This window comes from Macaca nemestrina, chromosome 18, assembly GCF_043159975.1.
Source record: "Macaca nemestrina isolate mMacNem1 chromosome 18, mMacNem.hap1, whole genome shotgun sequence".
Lineage (NCBI taxonomy): Eukaryota > Metazoa > Chordata > Mammalia > Primates > Cercopithecidae > Macaca > Macaca nemestrina.
The window spans coordinates 87,679,841-87,698,707 of NC_092142.1; the positions used below are offsets into that span (position 1 = coordinate 87,679,841).

At 62.5% G+C, this 18,867-nt stretch overlaps 1 protein-coding gene and 1 pseudogene across 3 annotated transcripts in view; one reads left to right on the top strand and one right to left on the bottom strand.

The window, feature by feature from the left end:
• The window catches only part of LOC105488837 (piezo type mechanosensitive ion channel component 1 (Er blood group)), a 66,268-nt gene that overhangs the window by 20,682 nt on the left and 26,719 nt on the right, over positions 1 to 18,867 (bottom strand). For all 3 annotated transcript variants that reach the window (XM_011753300.2, XM_011753301.2, XM_011753298.2), the window contains exons 2-10: positions 12,179 to 12,274; positions 5,043 to 5,165; positions 4,794 to 4,836; positions 4,468 to 4,606; positions 1,655 to 1,823; positions 1,311 to 1,524; positions 1,018 to 1,189; positions 813 to 899; positions 644 to 731 (exon numbers count right to left, since the gene is read on the bottom strand). In XM_011753300.2, the coding sequence (XP_011751602.2) occupies positions 644 to 731; positions 813 to 899; positions 1,018 to 1,189; positions 1,311 to 1,524; positions 1,655 to 1,823; positions 4,468 to 4,606; positions 4,794 to 4,836; positions 5,043 to 5,165; positions 12,179 to 12,274 (1,131 nt within the window). The remainder of the gene's footprint in view (positions 1 to 643; positions 732 to 812; positions 900 to 1,017; positions 1,190 to 1,310; positions 1,525 to 1,654; positions 1,824 to 4,467; positions 4,607 to 4,793; positions 4,837 to 5,042; positions 5,166 to 12,178; positions 12,275 to 18,867) is intronic.
• LOC105488836 (uncharacterized) lies at positions 5,165 to 7,431 on the top strand (annotated as a pseudogene).

The following is an 18,867-nucleotide window of genomic DNA, read 5'->3' on the forward strand; positions in this document are numbered from 1 at the left end:
CTATGGGCGGAACACACGGGCTCCAGTGGTGGGGCTGACACTGTTCCCCGAGCGTCAGGGATCGCCCTGCCAGCACCTGCTGTTCTCTGGGCCTCAGTTTCCTTGAAAGGGTGGGGCGCACAAGGTGGCCCTGACCCCGTTTCCAGCCCTGTGCACCTGAAGATTCTCGGGGCCCCCACCCCAGGGCCCTGGCTTCACTCGTTTCATTCAGAAACACATTGCAAAATGGAAAATCAAGGGTTAGGGTAAAGAAAGAAAGTAGCCAGAAAGAGCCCCCAGACCCTCCCAAGGCGACATGGCCAACACGGAGTTCCCAGGCCAGCCCCTGCCCTGGACGAGCGGCCTCCTGGGGCCACTGGCCCACCTGGAGCAGCTCCCAGAGCGAACAGCACAAGACGGCGTAGCCATGTTTTCTGGGGAGGGGTTGGGAGACTGAAGGGCCCCCCCCATGGGGTCTTGGGGATCAACGATGCAGCCACTCGGCTGCCCTGGGGGTCTCAGGGGTCAGGGACACCGACACATGGATGCCCGAGGGGGCAGCAGGCAGCGGTGCCGTGCGAGCATGCGAGAGCGCCAGGCGGTCACCAGGGGGCAGCACCGGCCTCCCCCTTACCAGCCGTACCTCGGAGTGCACGGTACTTACCAGGCCGCTGCCGGATGGGGCTCTGGCCTGTCAACTCGTGCACGATGCAGTTATCAGCCTCCGTGTCGGGTGCTGTGGGCACCACGTGCTGTGGACAAGCAGTGGTGAGCCATGCAGGGGCTGGCCCAGTGCCCCCCACTCTGGCACCTCCACCCACCTGGCTGCTCACCTGGGCAGCCTCCCCATCCTGGGGCCACTGGTCCAGCTCTGCCAGCTCCAGCTCCCGAGTCTCGTCCCCCTTTGCCGCCTCCTTCCTCTGCAGAGACCAGCGCCTTGAGCCCAGACCAGCTCCACACCCCACCCAGAGGCAGGAGGTCCCGAGACCAGCCCATGGTCTGACCTCGGCCCACCCCCCAAGGGTGGCAGGTACTCGCCTGGCCGGAGGGGCGGTGCACACGGAGCTTGCGCAGAGAGGCCGTGGCGTAGCACAGCAGCAGCAGGACGCCGGGGCTGGCATACATGGGCCAGTCCAGGCTGGTGTTGAGGACCAGCACGTGGGGGCTGGAACAGTTCGCAGGACCCACGAAGTCCTTGAGACCCAGCACCCTGTCCAGAGAAGACCTGTCACTGCCCACCACCCCGGAGGCAGTGGGGCCACAGGGGTTAGACGGGCCAGGTGGGCAGGACCAGGGCGGGAGGAAAAAGGGGCCGTGTGGCAAGCCGTTACCTAGCCCAGATGCCGGCAGGCGGGAGCAGAGCCTGTGCCAAGGGCGTCTGGTAGCAGTAGAGGGAGAGGAGATGGCCGGTACCGAAGCAGCCCACTGCGGCGCAGAGTCTGTTGAAGCCCAGAGTGCTGATGGGGAAGTGGCAGGCCCACCAGGTGCAGATGGCCAGGAAGACCAGCAGGTAGACGCTGGAGAGGACCGAGGGGTGGGCGATGCCTGTGGGGCAGGGCAGGGGCACACAGGGTTGTACCTGGCTGGTGTCATATGTCCCACTATCTCCACGGTCATCAGGGAACTCCAAGACCCCTCCCACTGTGACTGTCAGTGCCCCTGCCTCGGCGCGTACCTGCCAGTGCGAGCAGTGTTATGGCCAGGACCCGCCCAGCCGCCACCAGCAGCCAGTGGGCAGTGACACGGAAACGGGCGGCCAGCCGTGACCTCCGTGTAGGGGCCAGCGTTGCGGCTTCCTGCAGCCCTGCCGGGGGGCTGGCATCCACATCCCTCTCGTCATCATCCTGCCAAGGTCACGGGCAGGAGCAAGGTCAGGTGTATCACAGAGGCCACCTCTGCAGCCCACATCTGCCCAGCCAGGAGAGCGGGAGGTGGCCACGTCCACAGCTGCCCCTCTGAGGGCCACAGGCCAGCCTCCCTGAGGAGGAAGGTGTCAGGCAGACACCTGTGAGCTCGAGCTCACAGGCCCTGCAGGCCTTCCTGGTAGCAGTTCTCACCCTGGCCGAAGACCCACGGTCTGTCCTGGCAAGTCCAGGCACATGATGACCTTGCCAGGTACAGGCCGACCGCAGGCTGTCCTAGAGCGCCTCATCACCCTGAACCACGCGCCCAGGGAGCAGCGGGGCCCTGTCTGCACCCCGGGGGGTCTCTAGAGACCAAGGGGGCCTGAGGGACATGGCCAGGCTCCAGGGTCTCCTGGGTACCCCTGCCAGCCTTCTGGGTGGCTGTGCCTAGAAGTTAGGGGTGGTGCTCCTGCCCTTGCCGAGCCTCTGGGGAGACAGAGGCTGCCAGCTGCCTAGAAGTGACAGGCCGGCCCGGGGTCGGGGGAGAGAGACCGGACAGGCCTGTTTTCCCTGGTCCTGACTAAAGATTTCCCAGAACAGCCGTTTCCCAAACACAGGGGAAAGCCAGGGTGTGGTGGAAAGAACACGGCTGTCGTCAGATGCCCCGGCTCTGGCCTGGCTGCCAGCAGCCCAGTGTCCCCATCTGTGACTCGGGGGCTCTCCTGGTGGCTGAGGCGCCAGGCGCCCAGGCTGAGAGCACAGGCTGTGGGGCTGGATGATAGGCACCATCCCAGCTCTGACAGTCTCAGGCAAGTCACTTAGCCTCTCGGAGCCTGTTCCCCTTCTGTCAAACGGGATGGGGACTTGACAGGACAGATGAGCCAGACCGGTCCTGTCCTCATAGGCCTCCAGGGCTGCAGGGGCTGCTGGGAGGCTCCAAGGCCAGGGGAACGGGGAGATCAGGGCAGGAGAGGCCTGGACCCTGAGCCCACCCCTCTGAGAGACCACACAGCAGCGGGGGGCGAGGCTGGATCAGAACGCAGGGTGCCATCGCTCACGCCCGGGGCTCTCCCACCAGACCCCAGAGCGCCAGGGCTGGGGCTGGAAGGCCTGAGCTCACCCCATCCACAGCCTGGCCCTGGCCCTGGCCCTGGGAAATCTTCTGAGCAGAGCCGTGAAAAATGAGCATTTCTCGGAGTGGAAAGAACAGAGGCAGCTGCTGTGGGAGGACAGGTGTGAGGCCACCGAGGGGTAGGCCTGGCCCTGATTTGGGCCCCACGTGCCACAGCCACGCTGCAGACACCCCGCACCTCCTCCAGCGGCCGGCGCCCCTCGGGCTGGCTGGCACACTCTGCCGCATGCCTGCACACACGTTGTGTGTTGCCCGTATGTGGGAGTGAGGGTCTCCCGGGGGCCCTGCCAGGCCGGGTCATGGGGCTTCTAGATCTGGGTTTTGGAATGGTGTCCTGGAGGTGCCTGGTGCCCCCACCGCACTCTGAAGTCTGTCCACACTGGCCGGCCAGGGCGCAGCTGCACGCTCAGGCTCCCATCACACCAAGAGGAAGCTGACCAGAGTCCAGCCCCCCAGCCCCGTCCCAGCAGCCAAGCTCCAGGAAGCTCGGGCCCTCCCTCGTCAGCATGGAGGGGCTGACGAGGGAGGGGCAGGTCTCTCAGAGGACAGGCAGCAGCACAGCCCCCACGATGAGCGGACCCCCTTAAATGCCCGGAAAAGCCACTCCAGGTCCCCATTCCCGCCTCTGAAATGTGGGTGCCAGCCTTGTTCCATGGTGCGGGGACAGGACAGGCAGGAGGGCAGGCCGCCTCTGCAGGCTGAGCAGCTGCACCCAACCTACCATGTGGCTTGGGGAGCCCCTTTCCCTCTCGGGTCCATGTGCCCAGCAAGCATCAGCTGACTGACGAGTGGGCACTGGGAGGGTGAGGTGGGAGGAGGCTGGGTGCCCGGGGCAGGGAGTTCATGGGCCAGGACACCCAGGTGACCATAAATCCCGGCTGAGCCTGGGGATGGCGAGTGTGGGACCGGGTAGGGGTGAGAGGGGCTGAGCAGCAGTGACGCAGGCCCCAGCTCACTCCCTGCCCGTGGGAGGTGGCCGTAGCTCGGAGATTCCCGGGGCCAGACCTCGAAGTCTCGTAGCAGCTAAAGTTCACTCTGCCTCCCACTCCGAGGACAGAGGCCCTGCTTCAGGCCCGTCGCTCCTGGGGCCGAGGCCCCTGCTGGGGCTCTGGGCCGACAGCCTCTCTGCCTGGGGCCGAGGCCTCCCGCCGGGGCCGCCCCTTCTCAGCCCGTCTGCAGCGGCTCTCCAGCCAGACCCACTGCCCAGCACTGCAGGTTCCCACCACCGCGTGGCCCCAGACAATCCCCCCGTGAAGAGTTTCTAAGGGCAAAACAGACACCATCTCAGGGCCTGGAGGTTTCCCACCAGAGGCAGAGCCCGGGTAGAAACAGGTCAGAAAGGATAGAACCGCAGGCTGGGCCCGGGGTGGGACATGGAAGTTCCTCCCCTCTTTGACACCAACTTACAACTAAAAAGTCTACATTTGTTTTTAAAAGATTAACCCTCAAAATGGCTGAGACCACAGCTCTCAAATGACCTCCCTGACACATGGGTGATGCAGCTGCCCTCACCAGCTCCTGCGTATGTGGGCTCTGCTGGGTATTCCTTGCAAGGCGCCCGCAAAGGCCGAGGCAGACAGAGGAGACCACCAAGATGCCCAGGTCAGGGGCCACCAGCCGGATGGCGTTGGGAATGTCCTTCAGGTCCAGCCTGCGGAAAGCAGGGAGCAGCCGCAGTCAGAGCAGGAGGACAGGCACGGGGGAGAGTGCGGATGGAATGTGGATGAGTCTCCAGGTCCCCATCCCCCTCTCCCGTCCCTCCTGGGTCCCCCCACTTCCTGGGGCCTGAAATCCCCAAGGGAGGCTCGCTGGTTGGGGGTGGGGGGGACGGTCTTAACCTTGTGACCCCTATGTGTCGCGAGAGGGTCTCCCAGCGGCTGCCTGCGGAGAAAGACAGAGGAACCCAGTCAGGCTCTGCCCAGCCAGCACCACGGCCCAGTCATCCCTGGGGTGTTTCACGGGGACCATCCAGGCCAGACATAAATCAGGCTGAGTAGACCCCCCCCCCAGGAGACTTGGGGTCACTGCATGGCCCTCTCCCTGACCCCCAGGATGGCTACCCCTGTCCCGCCCCCTCAGCGACTCACAGCTGGGTCCCAGGAGCTGGTCCAGGTGAGGCACAGTGTGCAGGCAGATCTGGAGAGCGAGATGGGCCACCAGGAAGAGCAGGCTGAGGCCCAGGAGCGCCCGCAGGAGGCGGCCTGTGTGACCTGCGGCAGAGTGGGTGGGTGAGGCTGGTCCTGGGGATGGGGAGGGGCCCCAGCCCAGGCCAGGCCACTCAGCCCGACAATAGCCCCCAGCCAGGTCAGAGCTCGGAGGCCTGAGACGCATGCCCGGCATGGACTCAGGACCCCAGCAGGCAGGCCGGCCCCACTCCCCACGCCCTCCCAGGGCCACTTGTGTCACTATTCTGACAAGGAGCCAGGCACCCTCCTGGGGGTGGCAGCAGGATGGGCCTGGGGCCCACAGGCAGGAAAAGGCCTCCCAGGCTTGGAGGCTACCACCTGGGGTTTGCTCACTTATCCAGCAAATATCCGTCACCGTTCAGTTGTGGAAGCAGAAGAAATAAACACAAGGAGACGCGAGAAGCTCCACCTCACCCCAGTGGGGGCTGCAGTTGGATGGAGACCAAGGCATGGGGAGCGCCCCTGAGCAGCCGTGGCCAGGGTCGGGGTTGGGGGTGGCGAGGGGGCTCCCCCTGAGCAGCCGTGGCTGGTGTGGGAGCGGGGCCAGGATGGTTCTCGAGAAAAGTGGGGCGGGCAACTGCTTCCCTGGGGCTGAGGGGCCGCAAGGAGAAGTCGCATCTCTATGCATGGTTCCCAGTCCCCATGGCAGCCCTGGCATTTCAGGCACCTGCTGTGCGCCAGGTTGGGCCCCAGACCGCATCCTCTCTCTGTGTACCCGCACCTGGCAGGAAGCGGCAGCACCATCCAGTTGCCCGGCAGCCTTGTCCTGCTCCCAGCTGCCTGTGGCCCCACTGGACTCAGCCCCCCAGCAGGGAGGCCTTGGGCTGCAGGGCGGGGGCTGGGCGGGCACCACCTGTGGCTGGGGGCACTCAGGAGCCCTGACTTCGCCTCTGCTCTCTGCACACATGTGGACAGCTCACCCTCCAGCAGGGGTCCGGACCAAAGTCCTTGGCCCACCAGGTTCTGAGTCCTGAGCCCAGGGCTGTGGACAGCTTCCCTCTCCACCCCAGCGCCTTCTGGCCAGAGCCTCTGGGCCCTCACCCTGGGGCAGCGACTCCTGTACCACCGGCCACGAGAAAGTGTAGAGCAGCTCGGGCCCTTCTCACAACTTCGTGGAGCTCAGGGACATTCAGGGTCTGGGTCTGGGTCTGAGGTGGTGAATGTCACCACACACCTGCCCTCTCTCGGCCTCAGGGCGCCAACTTAGGGCCTGTGTCCACTCTGTTCAGTTTTTTGGGCACAGTCGGTGTTAAGCGACAGACTCGGGATTGGCCTTGGACACTCAGCTCCCTCTTTCTGGAGTGATGACTAGTGACCCACGTCCAAGGCACCCTGCATATCCCTAAGCCTGACCGCGAGGCAGAACTCAGGGATGCCCGGGACCCCCATCCGCACCGCCAGGCAGCCGAGGCAGGTTTGGACCAGCTTCTCACTCACGCCTTCCTAGGGTTGCCCCAGGCCCTGACCTGCTGACCCTGCAGCTATGACCTCTGACCTGTGGAGGGTGGGAGGGGTGAGCAGGAGGGAGAGTGGGAAGGAGAAATGGAAAACAGAGACCAGGAAGAGAGGCTGCAGCCCCAGCACGAGCAGGAGCCACCACCAGTGGGGGCTGTGCAGGGCTCCTGAAAGACAGGACCTTCCAGGGCCTCCCTGCCCCGAACCCACAGGGGGCCGGGCTTCTCACTGCTCAGAACCCCTGTGCCGGGCTCCTACGTGCTGCGCCAGCCGCTCTTCAGCAGAGCACAAGTCTGGCAGCAGGAGGGCACCAGGCAGGGGCCCGCGTCTCCGCCTCTGTCACTGTGGGGTGACCTGAGAGCACTGACCCGGGGAATGGGCTCCTGCCAGGCCTGCCCAGGCACCTGGGCTGTGAGTCCTGCTCGCTGCATCCTCCAGCCTGACATTGAAGTGACCTTGCCAGCGGGGCCCTCCGTGGCACTGGGCACTCAGGGAGAGCACGTGCCATTGCAGAAGGTATTCTGAGTCCTACAGAGAGAGACCCGCAGGGCACCTGCCCCATAGGCATGTGGAGCTCCTGCTGGTGCTGTCAAGGACCCCCCGGGCACCGAGAGGACATCTGGGCCCTTGAACAGCCAGGCTGATGGGTTCCCTGCACACACGATCCAGCAGCCTGGGAAGGAAGTGCCTGACCAGAGACCCCTGGGCAGGGAGGGGCTCCCAGGCCACCTGGCTCCCGCCCTCCTGCCTTGCCCTGCACAATGACAGTCCAGGATGTCCGTCTCTGGCTCCAACTCGGAGGTCACTGCCTCCCTGTTGTCCTCCTCCTTCCCCTTTCCCTGCCTCCTTCCTGGTTCAGTTCTCGGGCTGGCCAGAGTGTCCTGGTCTGGACATGTTAGAACGGCTGGGCCATGATCCCTCCCCCAGGGTCGAGGGGGCGGCAGCCGGGCCTGGAGGCCACCCCTGGCCGTGTGGCACGACTGCTCCCTGCCTGGGCTGGATCAGACTAGGGAGCTGAGAGTTCGAGGGGCACCCCCGGAAGAGACACTGCTGGAGACGGGAGGGGGCCCGAACGTGCAGAGGGACCGAGGTCCTGCTGACCTGCACGGGGCAGGGGGGTGCACACAGAGGCCGAGGGGGCACCCTGACGCCGGCCCTCTTCTCCCATGCAAACAGCATGACCTCTAGGGGTCAGATGGCTTTCTCCTTCCTCCACCTGCAGCCCCTGCCCCCACCCATCCCCTCACGCTCCCCCTGCAGGTCCCGCCCCCAAATGCAAAGCTGCAAAAGCCAGGCTGAGCCGAGGATGGAGATCAGGCCACCTCCTCAGGGACCCACTGCTGCCTCTTCCAGGAGCCCAGGAGGCCGAGTGGGGTCTCCTGCCCCCGACTCCAACTCCCTCCCGGCAGGACACACCCTATAGGCCACGGCCCAGCTTACAGTGCTCTCTCCATGCTGGGAAAGGGAGTGAGAGGAGGCTTGGGCCAGGGACCCGCCCAGCTCTGGCAGGCAGCCGCCCATCTGCCTTTGTTCCTGAACCACTGTGTGGGCCCCGGCCCATCCGCTGCCTGCTGGAGGGAGCCCATGGGGAACGGACTGTTCTTGCCACCCCTATCCATGGCAGGGGAGGGGCTCAGCATGGCCCTTGCCCACCCAGAAGAAGGTGCAGGGGGCCGGGCACGGTGGCTCACAACTTTGGGAGGCCGAGGCGGGTGGATCACCTCAGGTCAGGAGTTCGAGACCAGCCTGGTCAACATGGTGAAACCTGGTAGTCAACATGGTAGAACCCTGTTTCTACTAAAAATACAAAAAAGAGCCAGGCGTGGTGATGGGCACCTGTAAGCTCAGCTACTCAGGAGGCTGAGGCAGGAGAATCACTTTTACTTGAACCCGGGAGGCGGAGCTTGCAGTGAGCCGAGATCGCACCACTGCACTCCAGCCTGGGCGACAGAACGAGACGCTGTCTCAAAAAAAATAAAAATAAAAATAAGGTGCCGGGCTCCCCTTCCAGCTTGCAGGGCTCTCAGGAGGAAGCAGGAAGGGGCGGGGAGGCCCCAGGGCACCACAGACCGGATGGTTGACAGAGCACGGACCTCCCCCAGAGCCGGAGCCCTTGGACCCCTGCCCATCCTGCAAAGGCTCAGGGGCCCCACCATGGCAACGTCCTGATGAGTGGTCTGTAGACACCACCCCACACCTGCTGGACGAGGGCCGGGCCTGATCCGTGGGGAGTGTGGAGCTGATCCTTGGGGTGTGCACGGGAGCCCCCCGGAACCTGATCCGTGGGGTGTGCATGGGACCAGCCAAGGGACCCAGGGTGCCTTGAGGCTGAGCCATGACACCCACCAGCGACTGAGCTAGGGCTGAGCTGCAGGGCCACGAGAGGGGGCTTTTGAGGCAGAGGATGGAGACTACACAAGGCTGGCAGAGCGGGGGGACCAGTGAGGCTGAAGAGGGTGGCAGGGCCTCCGTGCAGGGGGCATGGTGAGATGGGGGAGTGGTCTCTCTCCAGACAGCAGGGTCAGTCTTGGAGGTGGGTTTTATCCTAAGGCAGGATGGGGCTTCTGAGTCCCTAAATGACAAGCAGGTCTCTGGGAGCCGACCCCTGTGGCTCTGCCTGCAGCCCCGCCTGGACCACCAGGGTCTGTTCCCACTGCCCCAGCCCCTCTCCTCCCTGCTCAGTCTGAGCTCAACCTCCAGCCCCGCAAGGGTCAGGCTGACGCCTACAGGGGGACCAAGGCCCGGATGGCGTCAAACCTTCCACCAGGGCCGCGCCAAGCCCAGCAGCTGCACAAATCATAAAGCCCCGGGCACTCGGCTCGGGCAAGCCTCACACTTTCCTCTCTCCCTCCCGGAAAACTGGGCAGCGTCTCCATCTCTGAAGGGCCCCTGAGGAGGCTCAGGCAGGGAAGTCCTCCCGGGTCCACTCCAGATCTTCCCAGCCCAGCTCCTCCCCTGGCCTGGCTGGACGCCTGCCTTCCCTCACTGCCGATCAAAGGAAAGTGTTTCCAGTTGCGCCCGGGGCATGAAATATTTACGGAACAAACGGGGAAACGCCAGGGGCCTGGGAACAGATAGCACCGGCTCCACAGAGCAAAGGGGAGGCCCAGGATGGGGACCAGGATGGGGAGGTGCCCACCCATCCCCAGCCATGCATCCTGGAGAGGTTTTGGCCTCGGGTCCCAGCGACTCCCAGCACTCGGCCGCACTGGGCCCCTCCCCAAAATGCCTCTCTGCACCCCTGAATTCTACCCGTGACCCAAGATCAGTGCCTGTGCTGGGCACAGTGACTCACACCTGTAATCGCAGCATCTTGGGAGGCTGAGGCAGGAGGATCACTTGAGCCCAGGAGGTGGAGGCTGCAATGAGCCATGATCATGCCACTGCCCTCCAGCCTGGGCAACCAAGCAAGACCCCCACTCAAAAAAAAAAAAAAAAAAAAAGCACGGTAGCTCATGCCTGTAATCCTGGCCGAGGCGGGTGGATCACCTGAGGTCAGGAGTTCAAGACCAGCCTGACCAACATGGTAAAACCCCTGTCTCTAAAAAAATACAAAAATTACCCGGGCATGATGGTGGGTGCCTACAATCCCAGCTACTCGGGAGGCCGAGGCGGGAGAATCACTTGAACCCGGGAGACGGAGGTTGCAATGAGCCGAGATTGTGCCACTGCACTCCAGCCTGGGTGACAGAGCAAGAATCCGTCTCAAAAAAATAAGTATAAAAGACCAGTGCTGGCCGGGCGCAGTGGTTCAAGCCTGTAATCCCAGCACTTTGGGAGGCCGAGACGGGCGGATCACGAGGTCAGGAGGTCGAGACCATCCTGATTAACATGGTGAAACCCCGTCTCTACTAAAAAAAAAAAATACAAAAAACTAGCCGGGCGAGGTGGCGGGCGCCTGTAGTCCCAGCTACTCGGGAGCCTGAGGCAGGAGAATGGCGTGAACCCGGGAGGCGGAGCTTGCAGTGAGCCGAGATTGTGCCACTGCACTCCAGCCTGGGCGACAGAGCGAGACTCCGTCCCAAAAAAATAAGTAAAAAAGACCAGTACCCGCCCCAAAGCACCCTGAGCTAGGAGGGAACCTGTGGGATGCTTCCAGCCAGATGTCGCGAGGCTGGAGGGTGGCCTCCCACCTGCAGCTGGCAGAATGATGGACCCCAAAGATGCCTGCATCCCAGTCCCCAGAATCTGTGAACACGGGAGCTCACACACAGAGGGGAGTCCAGGCAGCAGACGAAAGCTGCTCAACAGCTGATCTTAAACCAAGGAGGTTGGCCTGGATTAGCCGGGTAGGCAGATGGGACGCAGCCGCAGGGCTACCGTAGGGGGAGAGGGAGCAGGAGAGACGGGGTATGATCCTGACCCCACCCCACTGGCTCTGGAGATGGAAGGAGAGGCCCCAAGCCCAGGAAGGTAGGCGCCTGGAGCAGCTGGAAGAGGAAGCAAATCCTCCCCAGAGTCCCCTGGAAAAATGCAGCCCGGTGGACACCTCACAGCCACAGACAGGCCCCCATGCAGCCAACCTGCTGCATCCAGCACCTCCCAGAAGGTGGTGCCCAAGAGCGTGTCCCCACAGTCATGCCCCCCCGGTCCTGCTTGGCCTCTTCTCCGCCCTCTGCTGGGGAAGGTCTCTTGTTCTCTACACTTGCCCTCCCTGGGGACCTTCCTTCCTTTCAGCGGCTCTTCACCTTCCAAAACCCAAAGGCCAGCAGAGGGCCCGGCCCCACCCACGTTTGGCTCATGGCCTTTGGGGACAGGTCTCTGAGTGTTTGTTCCAAAACCCGCTCTCCTAAAACGTGGGCACAAAATGGACATGGCCCCCACAGGGCAGGCAGGTGACACGTCACAGGATGGAGGGCTCGCCGCCACCCTCATCACCCAGGCTGCAGGCTTGGCGTGTGGCCTCACTGCCCTCTGTTTGGAGGATACGGGAGAGAAGCACAGTCCTGGCCCAGCTCAGACCCCAAGGTGGTTCCCAAGGCGGGCCCCAGCTCCCCACCGGCAAGTGGGTCAAGGTCAACTGAGGTCCAACTCCACGGCGGGCAGCGGGAGGGCGGTAGAGGCGGCTGGAACTTCCACGCCACCAGAGCCTTAGCAGGGAGGAAAAGTGCCTGGAGCCTGCAGGGAGCGGGCAGTTGGGGCCCACCCACTCCCTGTGGCCTCCCAGGGGACACAGGGACTCCACCCCTGTGGCCCCCTTTGCCTCCAACAGCCCCTGCAACACGGATCAGAAAAGATTCTGAGCTTAGCTTGGGGTCTACGATTAAAATAAGAAACTTTGATGGCTGGCGTGGTGGCTCACAGCTATAATTGCAGCTACTTGGGAGACTGAGGTGCGAGGATTACTTTAACCCGGGAGGCGGAGCTTGAAGTGAGCCAAGATCGCGCCACTGCACTCCAGCCTGGGTGACAGAGTGAGACTCCATCACAAAAAAAAAAAAAAAAAAAAAGAAATTTTTCTCGGGACCCCTCACCTTTCACCCCGGGTGGTTGAAGGTGAGGAAAGCTGTATGAATTTTGGCCCCAAACGAATGTCCACCCCCTCCCACCCTGAGAGCACGGACGGGGTCCCCTGGCCTTACCTTGGAGGCTGTGCCGGGTGGGGCCAGGGAACCAGGGCAGCAGCAGCAGGAAGAGCAGGTAGACCAGCGAGAGCCCGCTGAAACGGAGCAGGCAGGCTGCGGGGAGATGGATGTCAGCTGCGTTGCCAACAGAGGATGGCCAGCCCCCACCCCAGAGGACAGCGCACCCACGGCCCAGCTCGTCACACCCCCAAGGCCGTGTGCCCTGTGAGTGCTGCCCTAGGCCGGAGCCATGGAAGCCCCCACGAGCTTCCGTACGTATCTCACGCACACCACACCACGCCACGCCACGGGCACCAGCCTCCCAGTGGGGCACTAAGGTTGTGACCCATCTTCCTACCTTGCTTTTCTTCCTTTAAAAATGCTATTCTTGGGCCGGGCGCGGTGGCTCACACCTGTAATCCCAGCACTTTGGGAGGCCGAGGCAGGCGGATCACTTGAGGTCAGGAGTTCAAGACCAGCCTGGCCATGGTGAAACCCCGTCTCTACTAAAGATACAAAAATTAGCTGGGCGTGGTGGCGGGCACCTGTAATCCCAGCTACTCGGGAGGCTGAGGCGGGAGAATCGCTTGAACCTGGGAGGTGGAGGCTGCACCGAGATCACGCCACTGCACTCCAGCCTGGGTGACAGAGCAAGACTCCATCTCAAAAAACAATCAAACAAAAAATGCTATGATTCCTGCGCCCAGCACGTGTCTGGGAGCCCTCGCACAGGTATGGGGTGGTGGGACACAGTGTGCCCTCAGCCCAAACACTCTACGTGGCTGCACTCGCCGAAGCCGCCGCACTGTGTCCCGTGTCTGCCCTCCTGCCTCTCTCAGAAGGTCCTGGGGCCTGGCCTCCCACCCTCGCCTGAGAGCCCAGCCAGTGTTTGCATCAGTCCCAAGCACACAGCTCCCACGCGGGGTCTGCCTGGCACTTGCACTGATCTGACAGGGTCCAGAGTCAGGGAGGCTGCGCCTGCCACGCTCCAGCCAGGCCTGCTTCCTCCTAGGAACGTGAGGTTTGTCAGGAGATGAGGGCTGGAACCTGATATGGTCTCCTTGCAGAGGACCTGGGGGGCCACTCAGCCTTTCTGGGGCTACCGGGGAGGACACTGGGACTGGAAGGGCGCCTCTTGCTGCCTGAGGGGCACCAGCAGCCCACCCTCCACCCGCCACCCTCCACCCACCCTCCAGCCGCAGGGCCCTGGTCAGGAGGCTGAGGAAGGAGGCCACAGTAAGCTCAGACCCGTGTCCAAGCGAGACCCGTGGCTGCTGCTCCCACCATGACCCCAAAGTCCCAGCCAGGGTGTAGCCAACCGGGTCCCTCCATAGTCTGGCTCTGTGCCCAGGGGAGGCCATGTGTGCCACCGTCTGCCCCATCCTTGGTGCCACAGGAGCCCCAGGAAGTCTTCTGGAGGGAGGCCCAACCCAGCCCAGCTCTCACCGTGACACCCGCCTGCCCCTCAGTCCCCAGGACCCGAGCCTCACCCTAGACCAGGGGCATGGAAAACGCAGGGTGAGTTAGAGGAGGCACAGGCAGAGGAAGACCCCGACCTCCACGGACAGCACGGGAGGCCTGGCCTTTCAGCCTGGGGGGCCTCCAGGCCCGTCTCCCCATTGGCACCATGGGGTTGATGCTTGCACCTGAAAGGGCCAGGGGCACATGGCAAACTCAGCAAGCAGAGCCCCTCCCTTCCCACCCTCAGCAGCTTCACCCTTCCACCCTCCCAGAAGCAGACACGAAAGGTTCACGCTCGGGGTGGCTACGGGCTGAAGGCGGCCTCGGCTTAGTACACGCGTCACAGAGTCCAGGGCTCCAGGGGGCACCACTTGCCCTGCTGGACACAGCAGCCTTCCCCAGCTCCCCCAGGAGCCCTCCCTGAAGTTAACATCCCCACTTCCTCCCATTAATGCATCAAGCATAGCCATCGGCTCCATGCTTTTAAACCTAAAGTTTTTTGATGATTATACATTTTCATAAAAAAAAATCAATAAGATCTGGCCCAAGAGGCAGGAGGAAAATGCATTCACGACAAAGGCTTCTGAAGTTTGCGCTTGTTCCCTAGAGCTGCACTTTTCAGCCGGGTGGGTTCTGCCCCAGCCCTGTCCCCAGAGAAGGCGGCACCTCCCCTCTGCACCTGTCCGGCCAGGTGGCAGCCGTCCATGCATCCATCAGAGCAGAGGAGCTCACAGTCTGACCTGCCAGGAATGGCCAATGCTGAACAAGTTCAGGTGCACCAGGGTTGGGTTCAAAGCCCGTGGCAGGGCGCCCTAGTGTGGCGTGGACACCAGGCAGGGCTCCTGGAGGCAGAAGGGTAGGTCCTGGGGATGAAGGTCGCCAAACCCTGAGGCTGTGGGAAGGCCAGGGAGGTCGTACCATGGGTGCGGTTTCCTTTGGGAAAACGAAGAAGTTCTAGAGATGGGTGTCGGTGACAGCTGCACAACTATGGGAACGTGTTTACCGCTGCTGACCTGTGCCCTTAAATGTGGCTAACATGACAAACTTTAGGCCGGGTGTGGTGGCTCACGCCTGTAATCCCAGCACTTTGGGAGGCCAAGGCAGGCGGATCACTTGAGCCCAGGAGTTCGAGACCAGACCGAGCAACATGGAGACCCCATCTCTACAAAAAATTACAAAAATTAGCCAGGGATGAAGGTGCATGCCCCTGGTCCCAGCTACTCGGGAGGCTGAGGCGGGAGGATCACTTGAGCCCAGGAGGCTGAGGCTACAGTGAGCCATGATCGTGCTGTTGTGCTCCAGCCTGGGCGACAGAGTGAGATAATCTCAAGAAACAAACTATAAAATGGCAAGTTTTATGGATGTATATTTTGCCAGAATAAAAAAATAACCAGTCCCTGAAATCTGCAAAGGATTGTCAGAAGCCAGAGTCTGAGGCTGCAAGGGGCTGGGGCTGGAGACGAGGCAGGTGCAGGGGCTGAGGATGGAGATGAGGGAGGGCCTGGAGCCGGAGACCTCCCTGACCGCCCTGCCCCTGGCCGAGCCAGAGGGGAACCTTGAGGGGCAGAGTGGAGTCAAAGGCAGAGGACGATGGAGGGCGTGGGAGGCACTTTGGCAGGGGTTCCCCAGCAGCTCAGCGTTACCCGGCAGAGCAAGTCCCCTGCCTGAGACCAGGACCCACCACGGGCCTGCCCCGGGGTGATCAGCAACATGCCCCCCAGAGTTTGTTCACTCATTCATTCATTCATTCATTCATTCATTCAATACCCAGCAGGTCCCACCAGGCAGCGGGCTTGGTCTAGGGTCTGGGGACGTGGTGGACACTTGGACAGAAAACTAAGGCTTGTCCCAGGTGGTGGCCACTCACCAACAACACAGACAAGGAAAACGCTCAGAGAGGCAGAGGGCTACTTAGCCCAGAGCCCACCCGCTCGCCCGGGGATGGGCTGAGACAGGCGGGCCCTGGCTGGTCTCCCTGGCGCCATCTTTTCTGTCAGCCTTGCCGCAGACACCAAGCAGGCGTGGCCTGAGGGGTGGGATAAGAAGGGGGCTCGGGGTTACAGCCCAGCCCACCATTCCTCCCATTATCTGGTCTTGGGGTCCTCGGAGTAGCCAGCTGGCAGGGCAGGAGTGAGGAGGGGCCAATGCTCCAATCCCCCCATTTTCAGATGGGATGGGCTCTGAGAGGGGAGGAGCTCCCGAGAGTGGTCAGAACCCAGGTACAGGCGTCCTGGCCGCAGGGTCACGGCTTTTTGAAACCCTCCTTGTATCTACCTGTGTTGTCTATGCAGCCAGAGGTGCTGTTGGACGGTCTAAGTGTGTTGATGTGGCCTCAACTGTGACTTTGTGGGCTAAAGCCAGAGGGGGAGACACCAGAGCAGGCTGCCTAGAGGAGGCGGCATTACTTTTGGCCTTGAAGGTTGGCTCCAACTTAGGGCAGGTCAGAAGCTTCGTGGATCAGTCTCAGGCAGAGAAGGAAGAAATTCGGCCAGAGGGGAGGTGGGGCCCGAGACAACCCAAGGAGCGAGGACAGGAGCCTGCCCTACCCTGTGGCTCCCACGTTCCCATCAGGAGCTGCCCAGCCTGGGCCTGTGACCCTGTGAGGGTAGTACCTTTTCCTGAGTCAGCAGCAATGGGATGGGGTCAGAGAGAGCGGTGGCTCCTGAGCCCCGACCCCCTCGCCCCACCAGCACACGCCTCTTTGTGGCCCACATCCAGCCCCTCGGGAAGCAGAGAGCCCGGCCATCACCCATCCATAGACCCTCATCCGACAGCTGAGGGAAGCACAGCCGGGAGCAGAGAGGCTGCCCCCACGGTAGCTGCTGGGCCCCTGGGTATCCAAGGGCTGGGCTGGCCTCTGCTTTCAGTGGGTGCTGGCCAGGAAAGCCACAAATGCCACATGGTGGTAACCAGGACCACACACCACTCCACTGGAACATTCCACACAGAGGGCTGGACACCACCCACTCCCACTGGCCCACAGGAAGACCTGCCACGGGGATGTCAGATGCCTGAGCCCTCCCGCCAGGACGCAGCTCCTGGGATGAGACCCTTGCAGCTGGCCCACACCCGGGTGGGAGAGGAAAACCTGCCAACCCTCGTTCCCTGTGGCCACCGAGGAGCCGCCCGCTCCGAGCCTGGCCTCCTCTAACATGGGCTGAACCAAGCCCGGCGAGGCCTGAAGGACTGTCACAAGGAGGGCTGCCGGCTGGGCCTTCCACAGCCTGGACACCTCACACCTTTCTCCCTCCAGGAGCCAGGCAGAGACCCAAGGCCAGGATTTTGAGCCCCCCTTGAGCAAGGAGTCTCCGTGAAACAGCCGGTGCGGCCTGTGTGTGACCCCACACCGCCGGGGCCCGCAGGCCAGCGCTGGCCGAGAGCAGGAAGTGGTGCAGAAAGACCGCGGCCAACACGGACAGGTGACCCGGGACCCACAGGAGCTGAGGCTGCACAGCAGAGCGGGCAGAGGCGAGCTGGGGGCACCGTGTGAGCCAAGGCCCCAGTGCGCCGTCCTGCTCCACACCTGCACAGGAGCTGAAAGCTGGGACTGGAGGGGCCCCAGACCCAGCAGCTGACCCTCCCACCCTAGGACACCTTTTGTGCCCCAGGGAGAGGGGAGGCCTAACCAGAGGGCGGACGCACCCGCGGCCATCACGTCACCGTCATGGCCATCACATCACCGCTGCCCCCAGTGCAGGCACAGGGCTGGGCAATCTGTCCTATATAATCCTGTGGCACTAGGCAAGGACCACAACTGTCACCCCCACTTTGCAGATGAGGAGATGGAGCAAGCCTGGGACGCAGCAAACAGCCAACACCCCCGCCCCCGCCATGTGGCTCAGGCCTGGCTGGCTGTGGGGACAGAGTAACTTTATTTAAATGCTAATCTGCTGATTAACCCCGGGTCTGGGAATGCCTCCAAACTGTCTAGTTGATGTATCTTATTTATGCAGGAACACCTATTCCCTGGCATTCATATGCAGGAAAGGAAAAAAAAAAAAAGAACGCCTAGTCCTCGTAGGTTTCCTCCTAAACAAACCTGAGGCTGCAGAAGGAATCTGGCCACCCACCTGCCGCGTTCCCAGCCACCTGCACATTCCTCCCAGGGCAAGATACGAGCCCCAGGTCAGGCGTTTGGGTTCAGAGCTCTACCTGTCTCGAAGCTGCCCGAGGCCATGTTTCTGTCTGTAAGTTCCCCCCAGTAAATAGCCCAGAACCAACATACTTGCTCTGTCTGCCTCCTTTGATTTCCCAGCTCCTTCAGTATCTGGGTGTTGCTTTGATTATACCACCTTTTCACAGAACAGTGGCCCCTACCCTCGAAGCCACCACCTCCAAAGGGGACAGAGTGCTGGAGGCACCACCAGAGGACAGGGGCCCCCAGGCCAAGAGCTGCAGAGCAGGCCTCACAGGAGAGCCTCAGGCAGTGGACAGGTGGGGACCGGGTGGGACCAGCAGGTCTGAGACAGTGGTGGTCAGGAGTTAACCTGGCCAGCAGGTCCCGACATGAGAAACAGGGGCCAGGGGGCAGGGCTGTAATTCTTGGGTTCCCAGCACAGGGCAGAGCCTCGGTGTGGGGGCGCCGCCCAGGAGCCAGGACAGCAGGGGAAGGAAGGACGGGGGCCTGGAGTCCAGGTGCTGCCCAGCGCTTGCATCCAGGGTCACAGGACTGAGCGGTCAGAGGTGTCCTCAGTCATACCAGGCGTCACACACCAGGCAGGGAGGAGCGGCTCTGCAGCCGCCATCTGGGAGCCTCAAGGGTAGTCTACACCCTCGGGGTGACTGTCCACTCCTCACGGGCACCAGGCCACAGGGAAGGCATGCAGGACGCCCACACACCCAGCCCAATGTCCACTAGCAGCTCAGTCTTAGGCATGGAGGCACCTGCCCTACCTGGATGCCTAGAAGGATCCTAAGAGTCTCCTCCACAACCTGGAGTCAGCCGCTCCGCCCCGGGACTCTGGCCCCACCAATGGCCGGCACTGGCCGCTGGTGCGGCCGGGTCGGCCGATGGACTGTAAGGATCTCCAGTGTGACATGTCCTCAGGGACCACACCCACCTGAGTGCCGTACAAAACTGGTGGCTGGGGCTGGGCACAGAGGCTCACGCCTGTAATCCCAGCACTTTGGGAGGCCGAGGCGGGCATAGCACCTGAGGTCAGGAGTTCAAGACCAGCCTGGCTAACATGGTGAAACTAAAAATATAAAATTTAGCCTGGCGTGGTGGTGGGTGCCTGTAATCCCAG